The sequence below is a fragment of the Dromaius novaehollandiae genome, chromosome 2 (assembly GCF_036370855.1).
Source record: "Dromaius novaehollandiae isolate bDroNov1 chromosome 2, bDroNov1.hap1, whole genome shotgun sequence".
Lineage (NCBI taxonomy): Eukaryota > Metazoa > Chordata > Aves > Casuariiformes > Dromaiidae > Dromaius > Dromaius novaehollandiae.
The window spans coordinates 97,839,390-97,866,922 of NC_088099.1; the positions used below are offsets into that span (position 1 = coordinate 97,839,390).

The 27,533-nt window shown below is 39.0% G+C and overlaps 2 protein-coding genes across 5 annotated transcripts in view; one reads left to right on the top strand and one right to left on the bottom strand.

Annotated features, from left to right (window-relative positions):
* RNF144B (ring finger protein 144B) overlaps positions 1–2,686 on the bottom strand; it is a 96,739-nt gene extending 94,053 nt beyond the window's left edge. Inside the window, exon 1 of one of the 2 annotated variants that reach the window (XM_064506978.1) lies at positions 10–2,686. In XM_064506978.1, the coding sequence (XP_064363048.1) occupies positions 10–420 (411 nt within the window). In that variant the 5' untranslated portion in view covers positions 421–2,686. The remainder of the gene's footprint in view (positions 1–9) is intronic. The other variant, XM_064506977.1, reaches the window with a different exon arrangement.
* Positions 2,687–5,158: 2,472 nt separating this feature from the next.
* DEK (DEK proto-oncogene) lies at positions 5,159–27,154 on the top strand. 3 transcript variants are annotated; one of them, XM_064506979.1, is made up of 11 exons: positions 5,159–5,394; positions 7,245–7,391; positions 8,970–9,071; positions 9,552–9,661; positions 13,329–13,423; positions 16,176–16,296; positions 17,459–17,641; positions 20,646–20,778; positions 23,004–23,152; positions 24,453–24,521; positions 26,493–27,154. In XM_064506979.1, exons 2-11 carry the CDS (start codon positions 7,256–7,258, stop codon positions 26,601–26,603), a joined length of 1,209 nt encoding a protein of 402 aa, XP_064363049.1. In that variant the 5' UTR covers positions 5,159–5,394; positions 7,245–7,255; the 3' UTR covers positions 26,604–27,154. The 3 variants fall into 3 exon arrangements, with proteins under 3 accessions (XP_064363049.1, XP_025969049.1, XP_064363050.1); XM_026113264.2 differs by having other exon boundaries at positions 5,160–5,394; positions 25,475–27,154; XM_064506980.1 differs by lacking the exon at positions 5,159–5,394 and adding an exon at positions 5,625–5,755.
* The last annotated feature ends 379 nt before the right edge of the window (positions 27,155–27,533 follow it).

The following is a 27,533-nucleotide window of genomic DNA, read 5'->3' on the forward strand; positions in this document are numbered from 1 at the left end:
CTTCCCTACCTTCGTCCTCGCCCCCGGGCTGGGGCGGGCGGGCCGCGGGGTTTTAAGCCTGGCGGCGACTTTCTCCTGGAGGCGGCGCCCGGGGCTCCGCTGGGGCCGAGGGGGCGACAGTATCTGGCGGCGAAGTGACCGGAGAAGCTGCCGGGAACCCCCGTCCGCACTCGTTCCTTCCTTCCCTCGCTTTTCTCCTCCCCCTGGGCATCTGCCTCCGGGCCGGGGAGGAGGCCAGCAAGCAGGAGCACTGCGGCCGGGCCCCCGGCGCGCCCGGGCGGGGAGCGGAGCGGAGCAGAGCAAGCGGCGGAGCTGGGGGGTCCCTGCCGCCGCCGAGGCCGCTGCCGGCGGCGCACCCCGGCGCCTGTAACTCAAGGCGGCGCTGCCGCCGCCTCGTCTTCTCACAAAGGGCAAATTCATTTTACATCGCACGAGCGCTGCGGTGGAAGGGCTCGCTGCCTGGCGAGTCCCACGGCTACTGGATGGTTGCGGGGGTGCAGAAAGAGAAGGGGAAAAAAATCTCACTCCGAGAAGAAAAGCCTCTTGTCTCCTGGAAAATGTTAGTTTGCATCACATCGTGTCGACAAATTTTTATTATTAAGATCACCTTAAATTATCAGACAGCTACAAAGTTTTTCCATGTTTGTTCGTTTTTTTTAAACCTAGGTTGCACTAATTACATTGCAATCCATTTCGCCCAGTTCAGCAGCTGGGAACCGACCAGTCTCACTTTCCAGCATAACTTAGTGAAGAGCTCTAAGAGCAAAACTGTCTCCTTACAAAGTAACACTACACGTGGAAATGTTTCCATTGATACCATTTTTTAAAATGTGTAACTGCAAATATATAACAAAACCTACAGACTTCACAAAAAGAAATGTACAGCCTCAAGCCTTAAAGTGTGGATGAATAGACAGTGTTCCTTTTTCTTAAATGCAAGTTACACAACATCTACATACTTAACTGGCACATACACGCGCTATTCATTGCAAAACTAAGTCAAAAGTACCAGGAGGCTAGTTACTGAGTGAGCATTCATCATTGGTCAAATTCTGTCTTATAGTAGCTGCACTACAGCAACCATCCTGCTAACTGTCCTTGAATAGAGCAGCATGTGGAGCCTTGAGATGAAAACCCTTTTATGTCTGTAGGCTCAACGTCAGCAGAGAAATGCAGAAGTTTCCAATGCTGTCACTTGTGAGAGCTCATCCGTCCAGAGTTCCCAGGTGGTGCCTATAGCTCTGAATATTTCATGTAACACACAACAGCTGGGTAAGCTTTGTACAACACACAGTAGTAGATGTTTTTAAACACATACAAAGCAGTCTTTTCCAAACAAACCCTGCAGAATGTGATGTAACTTAACTTCATGGTAACTGCATGAAGCAGGAGGAATCCCAACACAGATCTCAAGTCTGACAAAGTTCAGTTTTGTCATTCACACACAGCTGGAAGATGTGCCTTTATGTACTATTTTGACTCACTGTCTGTATCTGATGTTTCTTATTACTTAAGAATACAGTTGAGTCTTTGCATGTACTTATCTTGAAATATGTCCAATATAAAGATTTCTAATATAGGGTGAAATTGCTTACACCAATTCATATCTACAAGTCATTTCATGTTTGTGAGAATTTCTATTTACAAGGACAACTAACTCTTAAGGGCTTCTTAAGAGTAAGAAACAGATGAGGAGTTCAGACGATACAATAGCCTGCTAGTCCACAAACACCTAGATGTGAAACAAAAAGGGGAACACAAGATATTGTCCGAGTTGAGCAGACCCCCTCAGGAAACACTTTGCAAATCAATTGTTTTTGTCAGTCAAAACAAAGGTAAACTATCTGGTACAAGTATGCAGTGAGCATTTGGAGACATTCAGCATAAGTGTTATTAATCGTACTACAATTTAACTACACAGCGCTCACATAGTTGTCAATTTTATCCTGTTTTGCAAATTGTGTTAATTAGCTCAATTATCAGTTCATATTTTGATTTCTGCTTTCACTAGTGATTATATAACATTTAGATTCAAAAGCCATGTAATGCTTCTAATGTTAATAAAGATGTACTTAGCATTCATACAGGACTTTTCTCAGCATTTCACAGACAAGCCACTTTGACATTTCCAGGAGATTTGCAGCTATATTACTGTTTTATAGACAAACTAAAGTGTGTGTATGTATGTATGTGTACATATATACACACACATATATGACTCGTACAAGGGCACAAAGCAACTGTACCTACATTATTACAAAGCAGCATCACATAATTTGTTGCTGTGGCTTTTCACTTTATGAAGAGAATTCCTAATACGAGTTACTAGCTACTTATTTTGATGCAGGCCACTTTCTCTGCTATCTACAGATGATCTTTTCTATAATCTTGCTCACAGAAGATGTGCTAAATTGTGCGTTGATGGCAGGACACTGCAGTAATCAGTCACTTTGAAAACAAAATAAATGCAGTCCTGGGGGACTTTGTACACTGCGTGAAGCCTACAATGCTATTCCCAAAGGCTTCTCAAAAACTACTGTATGCTTGATGCCAATAAATATTGTTAGCTACACCACTATGCTGAAATGACTAAATATCTGTTTATATTAATTAACAGATGGTGGTGACCATGTTTGAGGTAGCATTGGCTGGTGCACTGTAGCATGCAATACTAGCATATAATATACAGCGTATTCAAACATGCTAGCTTCTGCCTTTTACAGCACCTTCAAACCATTTTTCACCATTTAATTCCGTTGAGTTAAAACACCTAAGAAACACACCCTTTGATATTTAAGAGTGAACCCAGGGTACCTCCAAGTTAACTGTTTCATGGAAATGGAGATAGCTATCAAAAATAAGGAAGTGCATGTCCTGCCTGAACGTTGGGACTATTGTAGTAGAAGTGCAGGCTATAGTGAGCAGCTCTTGCAGTAATTCTGAGGCCCTCTTCAAATCATTGCTTTCTAATGGAGTTTTCTTCCAGAATCAAGGCTCTTATTTTAAGTTGCATTTAGTACCATTCACTATACTAACTGCATAAACACCTTAGATGATACACACATTTTATACCAATCTAGTTATCTTATTTGGGTCCTTCAAATCTCAGCTGAAACTGAGAATTAACTTCATCAGGTTACATAGAGAGAAGACAGCAAGACAGAAGTGTCAATACAGTGAAGCATCCCGAAACAGTGTATTGTTAACGTGCATTCTTAGTAATAGTAAAAATGAGAAGATAAACGAGATTCAGTCTCTCTTCTTGAATGCTGCAATTTCCCTTTAATACATAGCTAATTTCCTTTTTTCCCCCGAAATTGCCCCCTTCTTCTCTCAACTCCTAGCATTGAGGATTTTTTCCTAAAAGTCTCCATATTGTCTGTTTTCTTTAGGAGATGGAACAACTGATTATCAAAACTGTTAAGGGCATACTGAAACTGTTCCATAAACTCATAAATTAAAAGTATGCCATTAAGAACAGAGAGAGAAGGTTCCAAAAACAGAATCAAGAAAGGTTAGTTGTCATATTTGTTGAAGTGCTGCCAAAAGAAACCTGGAACAAAATATAATTTACCTGCACTAAGAATTTATCAATTCCTAAAATACTGAATTACTTGGATGTTTGCGGGTCTGCCCGTTACTATAATGATATGTCTTCTCTAAAGGGATCCATGAAACCATTATCTTCTATTTCTCCCCAAAAAGCAGCTCTAATGCGATATTGGTAGGCCATTAACATAGCTAGTTTAATTAGGTAAATCATCTCCATTGAGTAAATATGTCCTTGTTTACAAGATTAGGGTCTCATTTATCATCACAACCCGAAGCACACCCTTCAGATGTTTTCTGTCTTAATTCTGAACTAATCTAAACCTATTCATCTTACAGAAGGCAGTCTGTTGTCTTCAAACATCTGTCTTGTGCCATTTGTGTAGCCTATGGCTTAATGATGAGATACTTCTGCCTCCTTATTGTATGCTAACTTCAAGCTTTTCTGATTATGTATTCTAGTAAATAGTTTACATTTTCCTCTTTAAGACCACTGCCATCTGTGATTTCACCAGAAAACTTTAAGGAAAGGAATCTGCATTTCCATTGCTTAAATTAGAGGTAATTAATATATATTGCCTGGACCTTCTCTTTGTATGGAGTATTTTCCCTATTCCCGAGTTTACTGTTTTATAGTACTTACACTACACATTAGACTTCCTAGTTTTATTGGCAGCTCTACATTGATTACTATGTTTTCTGCACAGCTAAAAGGTCAACAGTTAAAAAACAGAATCATGATTTCTTTTTTATCCTTTGACTTCTTACCCCTTAACTGCTGTCCCACCCCCAGGGTAACAGCCACCTACCTACGGACAAAAAGCTCCTGTCAGTGCAAGGTGGCCTCAAGACAGTCATCAGCACTGACTAGCTCTGGCTACTTCCTTCTCCAACACCTTTTCCGAGTACTCCTAACTCCTGCTGCGGGCACGCTGACCTCAGCCAGGTCTCTTCTCCGGCCTGAACAGCGTGCCCTGAGCTCTGGCAAGCCACAGCGCAGGGAGCGGGACCAGCCCTCTGCTCCTCGGTGCGCACACGGCCCGGCTGTGAACGCCGCACTCTAAATGACCAAGCAGAACAGCTCATTCTTCTGCCCCGGCTCCTGCTCCGCACCCAGTCGCCTACCAACGGCCGCTTTCTTCCGTTGGCCGCCCCCCTCAACCCCACGCGCCGGCACTGCCGTCGCTGCCCTACGCCTCGCAGGCGCCCGGCGAGCCGACGGGAGACTAGCCCGTCACAGCAAAGTGCGGCCGCAAACCCTTTCGCGTACCCGCGAGGGTGGACGAGGACACGGCCGGGGCGGGACGGGCGGCACCACACGCACCGCCCTCTGCCCCTCCCCCCGCGGAACCAATGGCCCCGCGGTGGGGGAGGCGCGCGCGCTGCCCTCCCCGCCCACCGACCGACCCACCCACCCACCGCCACCCCGCGCCTGCCGCGCGCGCTCTGACGTCACCCCGGAGGCCCTCCCAGGCCGCCGCAGTCAGGAGCATCCACACGCGCACACGCGCATCCCCGTGCCCCCCCGCTTCCCTGCGCGCGCACCCTTCCCTCGCTTGCTGCCCCCTCCCCACGCCACCGGGACGGCGGGCGCTGATTGGCCGCCGCCTTCCCGCTTCCTTCTCCCCTTTCGAGAACCCGCCATTTTGAAAACCTTGTTGATTCCGGGAGAGAGAGTGGCGGCGGGACGTGGAGCGCGCGCGCCCGGGGGTGTGTGTCCGCGCGCCAGAGCGCAAGACAGCGCTGCCCCTCCCCCTGCCGTTTCCCTTCGCCGGTAACTGTCGCCTCCGGCTGCCGTTAGTGCCGCGGCCGAGGAAGGAGCCAGGAGTCGGGGCTCGAGTTGAGGTGGGTCCCGCCGCCATGGCGATAACGGTGCCGGAGGGGGCGCTCCCGCCTCTCCCCGCCCCTCGCGGCGCGCCGCGGCCGGGCCGGGCGCCTGAGGAGGCGGCGAGGGGAGGCGAAACGGGGCCGCCTCGTGCCGGGGGCGCTGGTCGCCTGCCCCGGCCGCCTCCCTCCCCAGTCCTCCTCGAGGCTGCGGGCTGCCCCTGCCCCCCCCCCCCCGGCGGGGTGTTTCCTGGGTGCCCGGCCCTGCGGAGGCAGCAGGGAGGAGCAGGAAGGCAGCTGTCCCCGTTAGCCTTGAACGTCCGCTCCTCCGGGCGATAGCTACCGTGATCGCTTTTCTCGGCCTTCGGCTCTCCGGTCGGGGGCAAGTCCATGTCTGATCGGTCCTGGGCGAGGAGTGCGGCTGTGCACGAGTAACCTTCCGTGGGCGGCTTGCGGGATACTCTGTCCTTATTTCTTCTCTCCCGCGGCTGAAAATATCCCCGATTTGACTGTCTTTAACGGTGGATCCCTGTGCGTTTTTTCCCTAAGCAGGTCGGCCTTCACTGACCTGGATGCTGAAAAGGCAAAAGTCTCTTACTCTCCTACTTTCCTTCCCCGCCCCCACTGAAAGGGGAGGGGATGACAGTTTGTAGTACTTCGCTTACTTTTCGCTTGTGTGAAAAAGTAAAATTCACAGAGCACTATCGTGAAGAAGTTGAATTACTCTTCCTGTGTCAAACTGATATACTGGCAGTAACACCACCAAAGGAGAGGTCTTTCCCCCCCCCCCCCCCAAGTGATTTAACCAAGGAGAGTAAACTTTCTTTTTCCACTTACTACTGGTAATGTAACTCATGTTTTCTGTCATTTGGCATGTTGCTGTTCTCTGACACCTGCTAGTCTTGGATGTGTGCAATGGATTTGATTGTTGTTTATTGAGTGTGAACTCCTGCACGTATATTGGCTTTAATATTGGAACAAGGTGGTTAATCATATGATCCTGCTTCCCCCCCACCCTCCTGAGCTTACACAACCAATGCTGTATTTTGTTCCAGATGTGTAAATGGTGAAAAGTTTTAGAAGCTGGAGTCATTTTAATATAAATAGTGTGCTTGTTTTCCTGTCTTAGATAGGCATTCCCTTTGTCATCAGGGAAAGTAGGGAAAAGACCCTCACCAAAATGAATTTTTTAGCTTTAAAGTTAACATTTAAGCTATTTCAAATATTAAGAAAAGACTCTGCTTAAATATGCTAAATATGAAGTGTGTTTTTTGTTTTTTGGGGTTTTTTTTGTAGGCTTGCAGGTTAAAACCAAAAAGCATTTTCAACACCTAGGGTGTCTTGCAACTGTTTTTATTTGGAAAGCAGTGTTAACTTTTCCATGGGATGCTCATAATTTTTTTTTCTGTAGCTTGTTAAATTTATTAGGAAACTTGTACTCACTGTTAGTTAACTGTGATCAGAAATAACTGCTTGGTTTGTAATACAGTGCACTAAGATTGTGCTATTTTAATACATTACAGTTCCTAATAGATATGATATCAGTTGCTTTTAGGATGTTGGTTTAAGGTTGGGTGTTTCTGAATACTTCACAAAGCAAGCTTTAAGACTGTTGCATGTGGAAGGAACTGATAACTTCTTAAACTGTTTTCAAGCAGGTTAGTTGCAGAATGGATGACAAAACTGCTGAAGAAATTTATATTCTTTGTATGCAAAATACTTGTTTATGGCTTAAAGAATGTGAGCAATCACAACAGGAGTACTATGACATGACTTCTACCATACAAAGAGATTTTTTTTTAAAGGAAGATCCCTGTATTTCTCATGTATAATATTATATTGTTGGTGGTTTTCCTGACTGCTTTTTACAGAACCAGACACCATGTCTTCTGTTGCTTCGTCAAAAGAAGACACAATGTCGTCTGAAAAAGCAGATGAGAAAGAACCTGAAACTGAAAACAAAGCTGAGGAAAGTGATGAGGATGAAGAGGATGAAGAGGAGGAAGAAGAAGAAAAGGGTACATCCATTTCCCCAGAATGTTTTATCTTTTAAAAAAATGTCAGGCTTACTGATTTCAGTCTCCTGTGATCACAGAAAATTGTACAATTATTGTTTAGGAGAGTCCACAGAACAGCTATCTCTTGGACCATAACCCACTTCCCAGTAGACTCTAACAGAACAGTCTTAGGACTTGAAACCACAATGCTGATGTTCCTCAGGAAAGACTGAAGGAATTGCCAGCATCCTGAGTTCCTGCGCTGTGGTGTGTTTTGTTGGATAAACTCCTAGATGATTGTAAGAGGCAGAGTCCTATATTGAATTAGCTGTATAAAAATGCATATCCAGAAAGAATCCTTTTTTTGCTAATAACACATTGAAATGATCCATGTTTGCAAGGGAGAGAAATTTAAAAAGTCTGCAGAATAGCTTAGGAAATAATACAGATGTCTTTATTTGCTTAACTACTGTACATTATTTTACTGGTTGCCAAAACTTAACTATAGAAAAAGTATTTCCATGTAACTAATTTTATCTATACAAATCATAGCATATCTCTGCGTAAAACAATCAGAGTTGTTAATCCTGATATCATAGGAGAAGCAAGCAAGCAAGGAAGATTTTATGCTGCAGCATGTAATTTAAGAAGGTAGTCAAAGAATACAAGACTTGATAAGAAACCCCTATGCAAAAATGTTTCCTTCCATAGTGAAGTTTCTAGGCACCTATTTTGCAAATGAAAGCATCTGTATAAATAGAGCTACAGCATGGGAGAGTGAAAACTGAGTCACTGATGGCCTTGGTTTCTTAAAGGAGCTGAGTTTTGTTTTCAGGAAAAACAGCAGAAAAAGATAGTGCAGTTTGGGAGACAGTAGAGTAACTAGAATTAGGTTTTGACCAATAGGATGGATTATGTTTGTAGTTAAACTGTTGTATAAGCACAAATTGTTTTGCTCTGTTTTCAGCAGACACGTATCCAGTTTTAATTACATTCATACTCATTGTGAATCTGCTTTCAGCTGTTGAGGCCAGAATAGCCCAGCAGTTCAGCACTAAAGATAGTGTGAAGTGTGATTTGAGGTCAAGTATTTCGCTGTGAGATGTTTAGTTTTGTGAAGGCTTGAAGTTTTCCTCTTGGCATGTGGTATCAATGTGGTAAAGTGATGTGCCGCATATAGAAAACAAAATCAAAAGTATCCAGTGCTAAATTATAAAGAATTATTGGAATAATATTCTTGTGGTATTTGTGATGCTAGTCTTGTGCCCTGTAACGTGCTGCACTGCACACTATATTGGGTTTCTGAAAATGCATAGAGCTGCAATCTCCATGGTGGGGTGGAGTACCCTTTAGGAAAGGTCCAGTCTTCCCTTCAAGGTTAGGTTGGATACAGAGCTGTCGTCAAGGTTTAGATTCCAGCACACAACTCCTTGAAGTCCCTTTGAGCTCTTAGCCAAAGGTTTGAAAGTATCATAGTACTTGGTTATATCACTGCCCTTTTTTTGGCTTGTTATTGCATAGAGTTGTATTACCCATCACTGTGGTGGAATCGATTCATCTCATGAAAAATACGATGTTTAAGGAAGCTGTCTTTTGCAGAAAAGAGTCTCATTGTTGAAGGAAAAAGAGAGAAAAAGAAAGTAGACCGATTGACCATGCAGGTGTCCTCCTTACAAAAGGAACCTTTTACAATTACACCAGGTAAGCTTGTCCTCTTGTATGGGAATTTTAAGTGCTGTGAGTAATAGTGAAACCTCTTAAGTGATCAGGCTTAAGTTCAGTCTCACCTACAAAAAAATTAATGGAGTAATAGGACATTTTAAAATAGAAGGCTATTATAGTTACACCAAAACCCTTTTAAACATAGAAATTATAGAATGTTTAAGGTTACCTTGAGTAGGAACTTCAGTATCTAGCCACCAATAAGTAAGGCAGGGGAAACTAGAATTGAAAGAAATGCCAAGTCTGTGTATCCTTGTCTAGGTAGTTTCAGGTAGAAAAAAGGGTCGTTATCAAGATGCCTAATTGATAGGAAAAGGCTTGCTTAATATTTGACATAATGTCTGATGCTATGCTGAAACAATTTGTTTGCTTTTTTAAAAAACAATAGATATTTGAAGTTGTAAAGACGTAGGTAAACATGAATGTGATGAATCACAGAACTGATTTTAACTCTTTCAGGAAAAGGACAAAAACTCTGTGAAATTGAAAGGATACAGTTCTTTTTGAGTAAAAAGAAGACAGATGAACTTAGGAACCTACACAAACTCCTCTACAACAGGCCAGGCACCGTAAGAACTTAAAATCAATCCTGTCTTTCTATTAGTTCTATTAGTGAAAATGTTTCTAGTATAGTTTTCTATAACTGCACACATAGATCTGCTTCTTACAAGCATCATTTATGGCAAGCTATATAGGAAATGAATGACTATTACAGGAACAGTTAATTAAGCCCATAATTTTTCCAATTCCTGTAAATTAATCCCTTTCTAAAAATCCTGTGGAAAGGTGTACTGAATTATAAGCCTGTTTGAATATAGATTTTTTTTTTCTTTTTCTTTTTCCAAGATTGGTTTGCCTTATGAGGACCAGTTGGAAATAATTTATGGGCCACATGCTAAAAATTGCTGACATGCAGGTTGTAATTAAAATACTTGAAGTACAAGTATTTTTGCTCAATGTAACTTCTGTATTCCTCAATTTCTTTTGTGTTTAATACCTGTATTAGTGGGTTTTACTGCATTGCTATTTACCAAGTCAGTTTCCCCTTCCCTTTGCACAGAGCAGTAGAAAGTAAAACTGTATGTAAAACTTGAATAATGATTTCCTCATATTTATCTAAAATGAGACTGAATTGAATTATTAGTTTAAAACTCTTATCCTCTCTTTTATATCTAGAGATAAACCTCAAAGAAAACATGCTAGTAAATCTTTCTTGGAACCTTTCATATACCAGTGATCATGCCTTAGATTTTAGCGTAAATATGACCCACTTTCCTTGCTATTATGGGTGAAGTGGATATAGAGAAACTAAGGCAGATTAAAGTTTACCATTTCATTACACTTGTCATACTTGCAGGATTTTTTTTTGAAGCTTAAAATCAGCTGGCACAAAAACCAGGGACTGAATAGTACTAGTACAGATGCATGCTAGTCATAATGTCTCAAACCACTGTCAAAAATGCAATAATTGTTTAAATGGCAAAGCAAAGATCTGCTGTCTCAGGTAGTCAGAAAAAGGGAGAACTGCTTATTCTAATTAAAACTTATTTTTGTGAATTATGATGTTTAGTCAGCGTGGCAATAAACCAGACTAGAGAATTTCTGACTCAATGCATGCAGAGGTTTGCAAATCTCTAGATAGTTCTACAGTGGAATTTCTTTGTTAAGAAAGGTGGAATGACAGAACCATTTCACTTTCTAGCTAAACTAGCTTTATAGTGGAAAACATCAAACTGCATCCATTTTCTCTTTGAGACCACTAACACTTTTGGTTGAAATGCTTCCCTGGGGATACTTTCAGTATCAGTTTTAAGGTAAGATACTGAACGTGTGATTTCTGTCAGTGGCTTTTACCATGATTAATTTGGGGGTTTTTTTCTTTTTCTTTTCTTTTTTTTTTCCTTCATACCTTCTTCATTTGGAGGTACTGGGATACAGTTGCCTCAGGGTCCTCCTCTCCCTCTTTAGATTGCACACCTGAGATAACTGATTTAAGAGAGTCTCTTGACTAAGCAACACGTTACTAAGAAATTAATATCTCAATTATTAATGTTATTATTAATTACTAAATTGATTACTAACAATTAGTAACCAAATCAACTAATAGGCACACTGCTATTACCAATTTAACATTATATAATTTTGCACATAATTATAAAACTGCTATTTATCACTTTTTAATCTTATTAATTATGCGTAATTGCTATTGACATGCAACTTGTCACCCTTCCCTCCTGCATCAGTTAGTATTTGGGTGCAGTTCCATGCCTCTGTTTTATTCTGACACACTGCATTTTTTAGATGTAGACTTGTTGGAGAGTCTAGCCAGTTGTTCAAGGGAATTGCTTTGATGTCCTAGTGGGTTTGAGTCCTTAGGTCAGCTTTGCTACCTTACACAGGCGTCCGTGCACCTGCTGTTCAAAATTTGGTATTTCTTGTATCATTACCTGGACAATCTCTGCCTTATATGGTGTTATTGATATGGTTACCTAGGTGCAGGTGGCCTTGCAAGGTTTTGTTTCCCCAGAGGTCCACCAAACTCCCCTTCAATTATCTGGTTCATATTGGTTACGTATTCTTTACCTTACTACTTAAGACAAATCAGTCTATCTTAGTCTTGATTTCCATACCTCGTGCCAGTGAAGTACAAGTACTTTCCTATCATATACAGAGACAGTCCACATATCAGAGTAACATTTTTCATCCTTTTGGGGGGCTCACGCAGCACCTGCTATCTTAGGCACCTGATTACAAATCATTGCCCTTGGTATGTTCTTTGGACAATCTCCTTGTTTCCTGCAGAGGCCTAGTATACCTGCAGGACCTCTTGCTCAGATATCAAGTAGCATCATCTCTTGAAGTGACTGAGATAGATTTCTCTCACTTAAAGGTATTTTTCAGCTATGCAGCTTCTTCAGTTTTTTTATTGTGAAAAGTGTCTCTCTTAAATATCTGTATGTGTTCTGTTTCTAAACTCATTTTACAGTGGCACCTGTGTTCTAACCTAAAATATGATATGTCCTGTCACTGGTTGACCAGAATCAGTATTTTACAGACCTCCTTTTAACCTGAAGTTATTTATCTCTGTTTTTTTTAGTAATATTCAGAAGAATGTTCCTAGTCGTAAAAAAAAAAAAAAAAAAAAAAAAAAAAAAATTCTCTGATAATTGGATATGTTGAGTTTTGACTGTATTTTCATTATTTTTTTGTGAAAACCAGGCCTCTGACCAAAAAAACAAAGATAAAGTATATTTATTTGCTGAAAAGGTATTCTGCTTGGAAATATATCAATATGCTTTCATCTTAAATTATATTTAATCAGAACTGCGTGTAATTCAGAATGCTGTGTAGTGCAGTGAAGGTCTGATGGTGTCTTGTACGCACATTCTATATGTGCTTTGGAACATATTAACATTTTTAGTAAAATGTACTGATACCATCTCTAAATTTTCTTTGGGTGTTGAATAAAAATTCTTTTAGGAAAAGGAGCCTAGCTTTGGTAAAACTGCAAAGTAGTGGAGAAACATCAGAAACAGAATCTCTGAAACTATTGAAAGTGATTTTAACGTTATCAGGAATAATTTGAAAAAATATCTGAGATATACATGCTTTTGGTTTTTTTAACTTTTTTTAGTAAGAGGAGGTAGAAAGAAAACAAAGAATTCTGATTATTTGGGATCTTGGTGGAAGCAGTTTTCCCGTTAATAAGGGCTGTCGCAGTGAAAGTCCAGTCCTGTTCTGACTGCAGGTATAATGTTAGATCTTGCAAATTGGGTGGTGTATAAATGCAAAAATAAATTTTACCATGTAGATGGTAAAAATAAAGTATGCTGTTCTGTAGCAAATTGTATTATATAAAGTGTGCAGCAGGTTACATGTGATTGCAGTAGTTCAAATCTATAAATAATTACATGGTTATGTTTTAAACAAGCTCTAAATGGCAGGTGAATTTACCGGGTAAGTTATTGTAAGGAATTAAAATAATCAAGATCACAAGAACTTAGTTGTTACAGTCTAGCCGTTATGAGATAGATAAAGGCATAACCCATATAGGTTATTTTTTGAAAATGATGTAACTTTTGGTCAACAGAATGTTGGTTTTAGATTAGATTTTCTTATATGAAAAGATAAGTTGAACAAACATAATTGTTTGAATTGGATGAAATGTTTTAAACTAATTGAATGAAATCTTTTAAACTACTTGCAATGGAAAGTAATTTGTGTGCTCTGTTCCAGGTTGCTTCCCTAAAGAAGAATGTGGGTCAGTTCAGTGGGTTTCCATTTGAAAAAGGAAGTGACCAATATAAAAAAAAGGAAGAAATGTTAAAAAAGTAATGGTCTCTATTACTACTTAATATATTTCGACTTGTTATATACACTGTTATTTTCAAAAGTTTTCTTCAGACAAATCTAAACTTTTGGCTAAGTGGCTGTTTTCTAGAGCTCTATGATCTGTTCCTGAGCTCAGTTTAATCACACAAACTGATTTTTAAGATAACTTGAAATGTATTTAAAAAATAGTTAAGTTCTGAACATTTTCTTCACAAGTCCTGCAGATTTGGGGTAATGTTGCCCTCCACCGTCCTCCTGTCTGGTCTCATTATCGCATGAGGATTAGCAGATTATTCTGACAAGTGAGAGACAACCTTATCTCCTCAGGGCAAGCATAGCATTGTGAATGTATCACAGTCAGTTCTTGGTGCATCATCTTCACTGTTCTGTGCCTTGAAAACTTCCTCTTTCAGACTCAGAACCAATGTTGTTTATTGTATATTTAATATATGGTCTTATTTCTGAAATTGTTTTCAAGTAAATATATTGAACTATAGGAACTAGTGTAACAACTATTTATTTCTGTATTGTTTCACCAAGTAGGCTGCTTCTCTGTGAAAAGAGTTGCTGCAACTTGGTTGTGAGTGGACTGAAAGTTTAGAAACATAAGCCAGTATGGTTGTGACAAATGAGAAAGCTAATAGACTTTATCTGATTGATAGTGGGAATGCTTTCAGAATCTGGAATTTGCAAATCTTGCTTCCTTGAACGTGCAGGTTTCTAGGATTAGTCAGATTATGAAATATCCATGAGTCTACAAGACAAACTGTGTTAGGATGGCAGTTTTGGCTGTTTGCCATTGGTTGTTGGTTGGATAATGTTTCCTCTTTTTCTGCAGCAGGTCATGCAATATCACAAAATAAAGTATTTTTGCATGTTTTGTCATATGACTTGTATGAAAGAACAGCAAATTAAGTTTGTTACCCTTTGATCTTCAGCAAAACTTCCGTATTTTGGAAGCTGGTTGCAGTGTCGCTCTTTTTGATCAAGTTGCTGAGTCCTGTCTACTTATGTTATTGTAAGCTTTGCTGCTGTTTATAGCTATATATGAAACACTGCTGATTGGATGATTAATGTTTTCTGACTGCATGGTTGAATTCTGCCCACTGGACAACTGCATGTCATCCTGTTTTAACAGCATTGAACAGGATAAGCTAAGGACAAAATTTCATTTACAGAATCTTACAGTTCAGTCTATAAATTAAAAAAAGTGAAGGTTGAGGTTGCTGTGTGGATTAAAGGAGTTCTTGTTTTGTAAGTCAAACCTACTTGGTATGGAAGTTACTTATTCCAAAACTGTGTGAGCACTTGTTTGTTCCTCACTTGAACTGCATTTTAATACCTAGCTGTATATTATGTATGCTGTATCCAGAGACGTGTCTTCAAAGCATTAAAAATACGAAAGGATTTGGAAGGATTCTTAGCCAATATTATTTCTAACCTAAGTTAAAGTACAAGGACAAATGCCGTCATGGACAAATGCCATATATAACACAAGTCATAAGGAATTTTAGTAAAAGCAGGGATAGGACCATAGAACTCTAAATTCAGTATGTAACTTACAACCAGTTGAAAACAGAAACTTTGATGCTATGCAGCCTTTAAATCTGTTAAGGTTTTAAGTGGTATTAGATCTGTAGTCTTAAAATGTGTGTGAATTCTTTGGTTCTATAGGAACACCTCACAAGCATTCACTGCATCCCCAAAAGATAAGCAGGAATGCTCTTAGCATTGATACGTTTCTGCAGGGTTTTTTTCCTTTATCGCCTTGTCCGGAAAAATGATTGAAGGATTTTGACTTTGTTGTTGGAAGGATGATAGATGAACTATATTTTGAAAAGGAGAGAGGCACCAAACCAACTAAACTCTCCTCTTCCCATGCCCTAAAACATGTGAAAACAAAGTTGTTCTGTCCCCTGAAAGATCTGTGACTTTAAAGGGATAGTCTGAAATTAAATCCTGCTTTAGAGAAGTTGTAGACCACAAAAAAGTTGCATTGATTTTTAAATAGACAATGAAAAGTGGGTTTCCTTTGGCTTTGATTGCCAGAAATAACAATGAAACTAATGAAAAATAATAGAAAAATAAAATCTACCTTTCAGGCAGCATTGTATAAAATAGGTGAAAAGGAAAGTGTAGACATTTGAAATGAGAAAAAGGTAGACTAAGTAGCTTTTTGGAAAGCTCATTAAAGTTGCATTCTGATATCATAGCTTTATAGCACTTGCCTCTTTATTTCCACTTTATTCAATAGTGGTGATAAAGTGGGAGAACTGATTCAAGATCTGGGAGGAATAGAGGGGCTGGATGTTTGAGTTTCTCTCTTAACCCTCTATATTTAGCTGACTTACATAAGGGGGAAGGAGCCAGAGAAAATAAAGGGAGACCTTCTTCCTCTTCCCACCCCCTCCTTAAAGTTCAAGTCTTATATTCGCAGGATTTATTTTCCAAGATTGATCCTTTCCAATGTGATAACTGAAGAGAGAGGCTCTGGGGAAGAATTTTTAGTAAGACTTTTTTTTAGTATCCTACCTTATACAGATGTGGATTTTTAATTCTCTTTTTTTTTCTTCTTCTTCTTATGTAATCTGGTGATTTTTGTGTGCTTAAGTATACATAGGACTGGGAATGTAGTTAAGCATATATATATGCACATCTGTTGTCAGGTTTCAGATGCAAATCAAGCATCAGCAGCTTCCATGTGTTGTTTATGATGTGATACTGAATCTTTTTCTTCCTTTTTTCTTCCAGGTTTAGAAATGCAATGTTGAAAAGTATCTGTGAAGTTCTTGATTTGGAGAGATCAGGAGTTAACAGTGAACTGGTAACCAGAATCTTAAACTTTTTAATGCATCCGAAGTCTTCGGGCAAGGTGAGATGCAAGTTATGCTCGTTTTTATATCTCTATTCTGGTGGGAAATGCAACTCTCTATATTCCTTATTACTGTTTTGTTTACCAGTGATGATACAATTACTCTTCTAACCGACCAAATTAGCAGTGGCCTCTTGAAGGAGAGCAGCTCTTGAAAGAGAGTAGCAGGCATTGTTAATGGGACCTGCTGTAGCTTGCTGTATCTCTTAAGGGTGAGGACTTTGATAGAAACCGTATGTTTACATGTAAGAGCACCCATGGTACACTGTCAGTGCACAAAAACATAGGTAGTCAATACATGAAGCTACTTAGAGGTATAAGTATCTTCTGCTTTGTTGGTGAGTGGAGGAGACTAGACATACTGTGTGAGCAGGAAAGAAACAAGGTGTTAGAGCAAGGAACTAAAACATGAAAGTACAGGAAGAAAGCTTTCAGATATATATGGGCATGCTATAAGTTAAGTGTATGTGATTGCATATGGTTGTCACAGAATAGAATTTGTTACAAGGCTGGAAAAATTTGCTTTGTCTTTAGTGTATGCTAGTGCAGTAGATCCAGATTCACAGATTATGTAGCTATATCGATAATCTCCTGGGACCATCAATTTTTTAATCTAAAAGCAATACTTAATTTGCTGAACAGCAGTCTGACTATTTAAACTTACTTCCAGGAAATTTTGGTAAGTAATAGGAACAAAAGGTCTGCTGCATTAGAACACTGGTAATGAGCAATAATAAAATGCAGTTTTGCGTAATACATAGCAGGATTCCTGCCTGTAAATCTTCTGAAGACTTGTCAGCTAATTTGTCGCCAGGACAGAAAGCTTGCTTTCATGGGTTGAGGAGACAGAGGTAGATAGATGGTTCTTTCTTGTCTCCCTACCCTAACCCCCAGCCTAGGAAGATCTGTTGGATTATGGGGGCTAAAGGGGAGCTTAGCTTAGAATTGAACTTAAATTTCATTTTAGTCTCTTCTCTCTGTCCTATGAATTTCTGCTTACCTCTACATGTTGTGGCCTAAGTATAGTAGATACAATTATTCTGATTTTTGCCATGAAGACTTGGAGACTTTCATCTTTTTTGTTATTCTTTCACATGATTTGATTTGTTTTTTAAATTCACTTTTGTATTCTTACTTGAAAACGCACATTCGTGTTTTTCAGCCATTGCCAAAGTCCAAAAAAACACCAAGCAAAGGTGGCAAAAAAGAACGCAGTAGCACCGGAACAACGAGAAAAACAAAACGCACCAAATGTCCAGAGATCTTGTCAGATGAATCTAGCAGTGAAGAAGATGAAAAGAAGGAAAAGGATGACTCTTCAGAAGAAAAGGAAAGTGAAGAGGAGGTAAGCATATTTTTTTGTTGTTGTTCATTTTCAACATGTGGCTAAAAACGTTTTTCTGTAGTTTGTAACTATGTGGTAGTTATTTATTGGTAATTCTTGGAAAGCACAAAGTTGGGAGATGAATGTTATTTAACTGAATTAATGGTTTGAAAGAAAAATGTGGAAAAGAGAGGACATCTTCAATTTCTAAGAGATTATCTTAGGCTCTTAGTATATTGAAATTAGAGAATCAAGAAGATAAGAGGCAAAGGTTCTGATTTGTGTACCTTATAAAACCACTTATTATATGTCATTGGGCAGCCAAGATTTCAAAAGTAATCTGTTGCATTTCTTACTATTTTGTGATAATTTTATACATATAATCTTCTTAGAAATTCCCAATGTCTTTTTTTTTTTTTTTTTTTGAGTAGGGTTTGATTAGACGCCTAGGGCTTTACTTTGACTTCGGTAGAGGTCCCTGATCTACTTAGCTGCATTGTTTCGGGATTTGGGTTCTACATTTCTTCTGGAGTTTGTCATAATCCCTCTTTTAGGTTTCTGTGTCTTCGATTGCAAAAATAAACTGAACAGTATAGTGAGTGGCCATACCCAGATCCCTTCAAAACTCCAAAGTTTTCTCACTGTGGTGTATTTTCTGTTCTTCTGTATTGTCTTTGAAACTTTTTTTTCATCTTGTATAATAAGAAATGAAATGAACTTTGTTTTTAAATCCAAAATACCTTTCCTTGTGCACTCCTCTACAATACTGTACTTATTCACAGAAGGTACACAAAACATGGAGTGCCAGTACAACTGTATGGACAACACTGGTATGTCCATGTATCTGACGCCTGAGAAAGAGAAATGAGAAAGAGCTACAGGCTCCATCTTACCCCATATTTTGATTTAGATGGGACTGCCTTTTAGCCTTAATTGGAGCCCTGTGACAAACAGCAATTAGTAAACTGATGTCAAAGGAAGTGCTTTATGTAAGCTACAGAAATTTTGGCTGTAAACTGACCATTATTTACTTGGGTTATATTCCATCTGTTGCAGTGGAAGTGTGACAGACTATTAAGTAAATAGTCTGAGCTAGTAGTAACAAACTTCTGTTGGAAAGCAAATTCATGCAAATTTCATTGTTTATGCGAACACTGTCATTTTTGACGAGTGTTCATTTTAATGTAAAAGGCTACATTGATTTTTATTTCCCTGAATTCAAGGAAGTTCTCCAAGTTTCCATAAAACTAACCTAATTCTTAGGTTGTTCCCCCCAACCCACCCAATGGTGCGTTGAAAGAGGGCTCAAATACAAAAAATTAATTTTATATTTGTTTGTCCCTTCACTGGTATAATGTTCCTACTGTAAGGAGAGGCTAGCTCTCAGAGGCAGGAGTTGCTTTTCAAGAATTCGGTTGTCTGTTTAAAAAAAGAAAAAGGTAAGTGGGGCTTACCCCTCCTCTTAACTGTTTGGGGTTTTTTGTTTGTTTGTTTTCTTACTTTTTGCAAGAGGCAGCAGCTGAATGTACTGACATTCTTGGAAATTGAAACTGTCTCACATAGAGTAAAAGCTGAATTATTATTAAAACATTAATATGTCAAATTATTTCAAATGTAGGAAATGATGAAGTGGAAAGTGTTTGCCTTTCTAGAACTCTGAGATGGCAGCATTTTAAAAAAAAAAATCAGGCTTCTGACACCCTGTAGCACACTGCAAGTAGAAGACAGCATATCTGCTTTGCTATCCCAGGCCTGCTGGAATCGTGGGCATGGAGTGGCTGGAACAGATTGTCCTCAGAGTTATGTGCCTCTCTTGTTTGAAGCTCTTGTATGTTTTTAAAAAATTACTTTAAAAAGCATGGTTGTTTTCTTATCTGGAAGCCAAAAATACCTAAATCAGTTTTGTGTGCTGAGAGAACATAATTTTGTAAAAGCTCAAAGATGAGTGCCAAGTTAAATTTCTGACTTTGTAGCGGATGGCTTTAACAGGAGTTTGAAAGCTGAAAAGTTTGAAACTAAACATGTATACCTAAAAATGTATACATCCTTGAATGTATTTTCTGAATTTCAACAGTGAAGGTCTTAATTCTTCAGTTAGCACTGCAGAACAAGTGCAACTGTAACTGAGCAAGCCAGTATAAGCAAATGTACTGTGGTTTAAGTTCTGATTTCCTGAGTTGTACCAGGTGCAGCTGAGAGAAGCAGTGAAGAGTAATATGAGCTAATCTTAATTTGTTTAGATGTCATATTGTTTGCTCAGTTGACCATACTGTTATTTTAAATACAAATTAGATTACTGACTTAGTAACTACTGTTAGTTAATTTGTTTCCTTTTATGTTGTTTGTTCTTCGAAGTATGATTTACTCCTGGTCAATATAAAAGTTCCGTGTCTGTTTCTCTGAGGGAAGTTTTCAGACTATGTGTGTGTATACTTAATTTGCACACAAAATGCAGTATGGTAATATATGTATGCCATACTTACTTGATGTTCCCAATTTCTTCTGTTGATGTTATCTTAATGCAATGATCTTTTGGGTTTATTAGCCACAATAATTGGCTAAATTATGGTTTAGCTAATGTGGTTATTTTCAATTAGTGCAAGAAGAATTAGCTGTGTATAGTCTTTGAGAGCTATAGCATCTAGAAATTAAGATAAGTAATCGAACCCAACATATCGTGTCCTTTTTTTAAAGGAACTTCTTTGGAGTAATCTTACAAGCTTCAGGACTAATTATGAATGGGAAGTTGTAGTGCAACCAAATTGCGAATATCATCAAAAAGTTCTAGCTGTTTGAGCTTAAGAGTCTATATGGCAGGACAGTAGGAAAATTAAAAGAATACAGAAATGATCTTTGCTGTCATATTCTACCTATGATATAAAGCTTGAAATTGCCAGTAAAACATCATAATTAAATTTGTTGATTTAGTTTGTGTTAACAGTAAAGGTGGTTTTCATTGCTGAAAAGAGGTGTATGGATTGTTCAGGTTGAAAACAGCATTTTAATCTTCCATTTTTCTTTACAGCCCCCTAGGAAAGCATCTAAAAGAGAAAAATCTAAAAAGATGCCTTCTAAAACCAAGAAAGCTGTGAAGGGTGCTAATGTCAAGAAGGCAGATAGCAGCACTACTAAAAAGAGTCAGAACACTTCTAGAAAAGGTAAGTGCTTTAAATTTTTTACCACACACTGTCTTGTAGCTTAACCTGAATGCTAACTAGAAAGCAAGCTTTTGCACTTCACTGTGAAGTAAAACACAATTTGCTGAATTGCTGGTTTGCTACTTGTGGCTTCTTTCCTTGCAGCAGTGATAAATGACACAAAGATTACACAAAACCCAAAAGAAACAGTGTGCGCTGCGCGTGCGTGTGCATGCTTTTTTTTTATACATATTGTGTGTCTGTATACACATACATATCAGCCTGGTACTTCCTTCTGCTGGAAGAATGTTAGTAAATTTGTAGTGGTACTTCCATGGTGACTTTACATTAATCTTATAATTAATCCAACATGTGCGCCTATGTACAGGAGCTTGATGTGGTTTTGTTAGCGTAGAAAGGGGTTTTACATGCATTCTGTTGCTCTTGGTTTCCTCATATCTGAGGATGCAAAAGGCCGGACATTCAGTTCCTTAATAGCTGTGTGGAATGTAGCAGTGTAGGTGGGGACAGACTGGCTATGAAGCAGCTTTGCAGGAAAGGACCTGAGTGCAGGGGGGATTCTCATGGACAGTAAGTTGAACCCACCTCAGCAGCGTACCCTTGTGACAAGGAAGGCCAACAGAGCTCTGGGCTGTTTAAGCAAGTGTGTAGCCAGCAGGTTGAGGGAAGTGATTATTTCCACCCTGTTCAGCACTGGTGAGACTGCATGGGCAGTGCTGTGCCCAGCTTTGGGCTCCCCAGTGCAAGACAGACGTTGACGTGTGGGTGCAAGTCCAGTGGAGGGGCCACCAAGATGGTCAGGCGCTGAGGCTGAGAGCGCTGGGTTTGTTCAGCCACAGGAAGAGACGGCAACAAGGAGCTCTCACTGCTGTCTGCAGCTACCTACTGGGAGAGCATAGGGCAGACAGAGCCAGGCTCGTTTTGGAGGTGCACAGTGATTGATAAGGATGGGAGGCAACAGACACAAGTTGCTGCAAGGAAAATTCCAGCTCAGTGTTAGGCAAGAAAAAGGTTCACCATGAGGGTGGTTGCACTGGAAGAGAGGCCCAGGGCAGTTGTCACCACCACCACCTTGCGACATTCAGAACTCAGCTTGGCAGGGCCCCGAGCTGCCTGTTCTCCATTGGCCGCCTTCTGGACTTGGGCCACATTATCTGCAGAGATCCCTTCCAACCTAAATTCTGTGACAGTGTGAGATAACAGCCATGTCCCTGTCACAACTGTGGTAGGAGTTACTGATGCAGCATTATCCACTCTTAAGTCATAGTTCATTTAACGTCAACACCAGCATATATGTACCTTAGCAGAGACATCAATTCAGAGTCTTAACAAAACAGTCAAACTCTGAGGCATAGTAGTATGCCAAACTTCTCTCCTCACCTTACTCTAAACAGAGTAAACTAGCCTGTGTTGAACTCAGTTTATCTTCAGTTTGGCTGTTGGTAGTACTAATGGGGCTGACCCTATATGCATGTGCCTTATTTTGTCATCACAACATAGATATAATTTCTTTTTCAGTGCTACTGCATTTCTGTTTTGCATAGGTTTGTGGTACAAAAGTCAGAATGTTAAGTTAATCATTCTGTAGGCTCATTATCTAAATTATTAGGTTTCTACTCTGAATCTTTATTGTTCGGGGTGTGGGGGAGAAAGGAACTGAATGGATGTTAGAGTCATTCAGTCTTTTGTTTTGCTGCTGAAAAAGAGTTTAGGAGTGTCTCCTTACTGCTGTGCCTTTCACTTCTGTTTTAATGCTTCTCTTCATTTGTTGTCATGGTGTCTCTGATGGCACATTCTGCTGTACGGCATCATGAAATTACAAGACCCTAATGGATCCCCACTGCTGAGGGGAAAAAAAAATACAGGCAAACTCTTTTTTAAAAGCACAAGTATGCATCTTTTTAGAGCTATCATGCCTCCATTTAGAGTTGTTGTAATAAGCCTTTTTTTATCCTGATAGATTGAATTGATCTGTCCCATATTTTTTAGAGTACGTGTTGATTTGTAAACTGACAGATGGTCAGCAACTGTGTAGATTCGTAAACAAATGCTATACTGACAGCATTAGATTTATTTATAAATTGATGCTCTGGCAAGATATCCATTTTAAGGGAGAATGTCTGAATCAGATGTTTGGGGAAAATTCTGGTGACTTTTGTTTCCGAGGAAGAAAGTAGGCAAAATTAAAGACTTCTCTTACAACTCAAATTATTCTTCATATTTAGAGAGTGAATCTGAGGATAGTTCAGATGATGAACCTTTAATTAAAAAGTTGAAGAAGCCACCTACAGATGAAGAGCTTAAGGAAACTGTCAAGAAGTTGTTGGCTAATGCAAATTTGGAGGAGGTCACAATGAAACAAATTTGCAAGGAGGTAAGCAAGCTTGATTTTATAGTCTCTCTTTTTAGGCAGTTGATTGCTTATGAATTGACTTTTGTCATCTTGTTTCATAAATCAAGGCTTACATTCTGCACAATGCTTCAGAAACTAAAGTAGTTTTGCACTGATTTATTTGTTTGCCAACAGTTATATAAGGAGAGCTCTAATGCATACAACACTGAATCTGCTCAACATTAGAAGGGGAGTCTCCAAAGAAAAATCAGTTATGTGAAAAGTGGCAGTATTACCTCCAAAACAGCTGCCATGTCTTAAAGTGAAAATACTTGAGACATTGAGGCAGTGCAGCAGCCTGCTGCTACCAAAAGGGGAGGTCTATGTCCTGCTCTCTGATGCACATTTCTCTTGCTCACCTTGCTGTCATTCTTGTAGCCTCTTCACAAGTCCTTTCAACTCTCATCTACTAGCAAAAATGAATAGTTCTCAGTTGAGTTAGTGAGTTGAATCAGTTCAGGAAAGAATCCATTGAGTGCCAGGACAGGCCCAGGAAGGGGGCAGAACCATGTGGCCAGAAAAATAGGGAAGAGTGATCAAAACACAGTGATACTGTTACTTTGACATTTTTTACAGTCCGTTAACTCATATGGTTATTTTCCTGGTATTTCCAAGAAATTGTCTTGAGAAAATAACGCTGGAAGTTGTTCTTATGAGAAAACAGTATGTTTATAATCTGTATAAATTTTACATGTTGCGTTCACAGTCCTTTCAGGAAACCTGAAATTTGGTATACTGAAATAAAATTTTTTACATTGGTTGTCAATGTTAGCATCCAGTTTCTTTTACCTCAGTTATCCAAGTAATAATTGTAAAATAGCACTCAAATATGTTGACTTTTACATTACTGACCTGGAGAATCACAATTTTAGTTATTGCTAAAAAATAAATAGGCTCTGGAGCTTGGTATTTGTTTAGCTTCCCGCACTAATGCAGACGGTGTCTGACTCCTTAGAAGACGTGTAAGGCAAACATTGGAAAGTTATTATTTGGCTGACATGGCAAGCCAGGCCTTCCCTTTTTTTGATGCAAAAACTGTATAGTACCAGTTTAGTATGTGACCAAACAAAAAAATCTGTGTGTGCTTAAATACTTACTTGGGCAAATAAGGGCATGCAAAGGTTTGTCATTTTCCATAATTAACATTGACTGTTTTATGTGACTGGTAATACTAGAAGCACCACAACACTTTCTGCTCTAATGTCATTTAAGCTCCTTCTATTAATGCAGTACATTGAGTGGAAGTAACTTGAGGTTTTATCTTTTATTCTTGTATTTTTAGGTGTATGAAACCTATCCTAGTTATGATTTATCTGACAGGAAAGACTTCATTAAAAAAACAGTCAAAGAGGTAAAGACTTTATCGTTTAGAATATTTTCTGTATTTTTCTCAGCCTATTGAAAATTGGCATAGTGTTACACTAGTTTTAAAAGTCTGCTTTATAGTATTGGATGTATCCTAAACTGTAATCTTCTGATAAATCTGAATTCTGGCTCTGGATTTTTGTGCTCCTCTTCCTAAAACAACTGGTCCAGATTATTTTTCTTTTTTTTCTTAGCATACATGTCGGTACTCCTTTAGTTTCTTTAGTAAGCAGAACTAGAAAGCTATCATAATTTTTAATGAATTTAACATTTTTATCTCTGAAAGCTATGCCTTTTATAATTACAGCCTTGGCTGCAAGTTGCCCTGAAATCCATGCACTGACCACATACATATGTATATAACAATGCAGGAGGTTATGTAAGCTCTGCAGAGCTGCAACCTCTAGCAATGGGAGAAGGCCTAAGAGACTACAGATCCATAGAGGCTTTTTTCTGTAGGTGTTCCTGATACCACAGTTGTTATGGTGCCTTTGCGTTTACTGCACTGAAGATTAAGCCCAATGCAATGTGCTCATGACAAAGGCGTATTGTCCAGGCTGTGGTTGGTAACTTTCAAGAAAAATTTCAAGCAGGATTATTTTTGTTTGCCCCGAAACAAGAAATGGAACTGAGGAGCTGAAGTTCATTTAGTAAAGTTAATAAAGTAACTTTTCTTTCTTGTAGTTTCATTTGCAGATGTTGAAATGATGCATGGTTATCTGTCTGTTTATGTGCTGTACATGCATGCATACATCTGTCACTATCAGCAAAGGAATAAGAGTACAGTCTGTCTATGGCAGGGATGTTTTTGTTGTTTTGTGATAGCAAAAATAGTATGTGTGTCCTTGATAGTTGTGTTCGTGATAGCCTCTCCTTTAACATCAGACTATAACTAATTGAATTGACAGCAGGGAGAAACTAATACAATTCTCATTTCAGTTGATTTCATGATCTGATTTGACTGTGGGAAATGAAGATTCCTGATTTTATGTTCCCATGGATTTGAAGATCTGATAGGCACCAGCAAAAGGAATGTTTCTTACCCTTGTGGTATTTAGTCAGAACTGATTCTGCTGATATAATGTCAAGAGTGTTGATGTAAATTGCTTTGTGTATCTTTTAAAAAAAAACAAACAAAAACTGCATTTGATGCAGTTTTTAGTTCAACGTACTCGAGTTTCGTGCATGGCAATAAATGTTCCCTTTTTTTATAGTTTTTGTACATTTTGAATTGCTTTGTATAACCAGATTCACTGGAGCCATCATAGCTTTTTAGTGTGCGTTACTAGCTTGCAGAAGGAGATTTTAAAATCAAGTAGGATGAAAACTGCTTATCTGCACATATACATGCAGAGCCTGGAATATTGCGGTATTGGTTATAAAAAAAAAAAAAAAAAAAAAATATTTTGAATACATATCCATTCTGAAAATAACAAGAGTTAGTCGCATGTTAATCTCTTTTATATTCTGATACATTCTACAGATGCAGAATTATTCTGAATCTAGATTACTGTCTTGCATGTGTAGGCACTGTGAAAACTGTCAAAGCATGGTAGCTAATTTGCATATAGATGTTATTTTTGTACTTTTAAAAAGCTTTCTGTTGTGTATATAAAGTTATTTCAGTTTTTTTTGTGCAAATCAGTTTTTTAATCTTGTTATCTTAGAGGATTTATGACACAAAATGTCAGTTTTCAGCAGTGAGGCTGTGATGAAAAGTGGGATGCAGAAGTTTCATGAAGGCGATACAAAAGAGTTGAGGTTTTACTACTTGTTTGTCCCATGTTACCTTGTACAGAAACTAAACTGTAGTTTTATACTTAAGCTTTTCAGTGTTAAAACTTTGTACAAAAGACTGCAGATGCGTTTGTTTCGATGGCTTGACCTAGTAAATAAAACTCCTCTGAAGGCTATAGGAAAAATTTCAAATTTGACTTTGAAAAATCTTATATTTCAGTGTCTTGACTTGATGACCAAACTTCACAGAAGTGGGTGTCCAAGAGGTACAGCTGGGAGGCTCGATAGCTTTGGAAGTCCATACTGGGGCCTCCAGATCAGGCACCACTGAAGGGTGTGGCTAAACTGTACTTAATATGGGAATACTCTTCTGAACCATGGCGCCTCAACATGGGCAATGGTACTTTAAGTCTGCAGTCTTGAACTTTGGCCCACAGCTTTTTGGATCAAAATGAACACTTCGTGTGAAGTTTTGTTCTCGTTTCGGTTTCTGTTCTCCATACGCCTTGTTGCTAATACGGGATGTCCTACACTTAAAATTATGAACTGCTAACTGATGCCAAAGTGTGGGCTGCTGTTAATGCCATGAGCAATGAATCCCTCTGACTGTAGTATTGCTAGAAAGACAAAGCATATTTTTTTAAATTTTATTATTGTACATTTGAGAAATTAGAGTTCATAAATGATTTAAATTCTGAAAATGTTCAGCCAGTCAGACTATTAATCTTCACATACTTCTCTAATTTCTTTGAGTGTAATCATTTATAATAAGGCTGGATATAACAAGTTTTTTGTATTCAATAAATGTCTTTCACAAAAAATGTAAATCAATGTTGATTTAACACTTGCTTACACGTACAGTAAAAAAGTATTCAGAAACAAGGATGTTGTCTTTATCTCATCTGGAAGAAATTTCAAGTCTAATTCATCAGGCTTCTCTACTTCTGAGGCATTTTTGCTGAAATGCATGTCCTTGCACCAAAGTATGGTTTTATGTCTTCTGTGTTTTGGTTTTTTTATACTAAAATAGTTCGGGGGGGGGGGGGAAGCACTTCCTAAATTGCATTTAAAAACCTTAAAAGGTTCTAAGCCCTCCTTAAAAGCAGCAGGCTGCTTGTGTCAAGCCTTGTTGGATTTTCAGCTGGATCTTCTACAAATAATGTAACTGCCATGTGATTTTTATGTAAATATATCATTCAGTTTTAATTATGTGGGTCCAGAAGTGCTTTTAAGATTAGTGGTTTTCACACACAAACATTTT

What these genes read in the sequence shown, in the direction of transcription:
- DEK (XM_064506979.1), top strand. Translation starts at nt 7,256, where the DNA reads ATGTCTTCTGTTGCTTCGTCAAAAGAAGACACAATGTCGTCTGAAAAA. An exon ending in GGAGGAAGAAGAAGAAAAGG is followed by an intron (nt 7,392 to 8,969) that starts GTACATCCATTT and finishes TGTCTTTTGCAG; the next exon opens with AAAAGAGTCTCATTGTTGAA. An exon ending in TTAAAAAAACAGTCAAAGAG is followed by an intron (nt 24,522 to 26,492) that starts GTAAAGACTTTA and finishes CTTATATTTCAG; the next exon opens with TGTCTTGACTTGATGACCAA.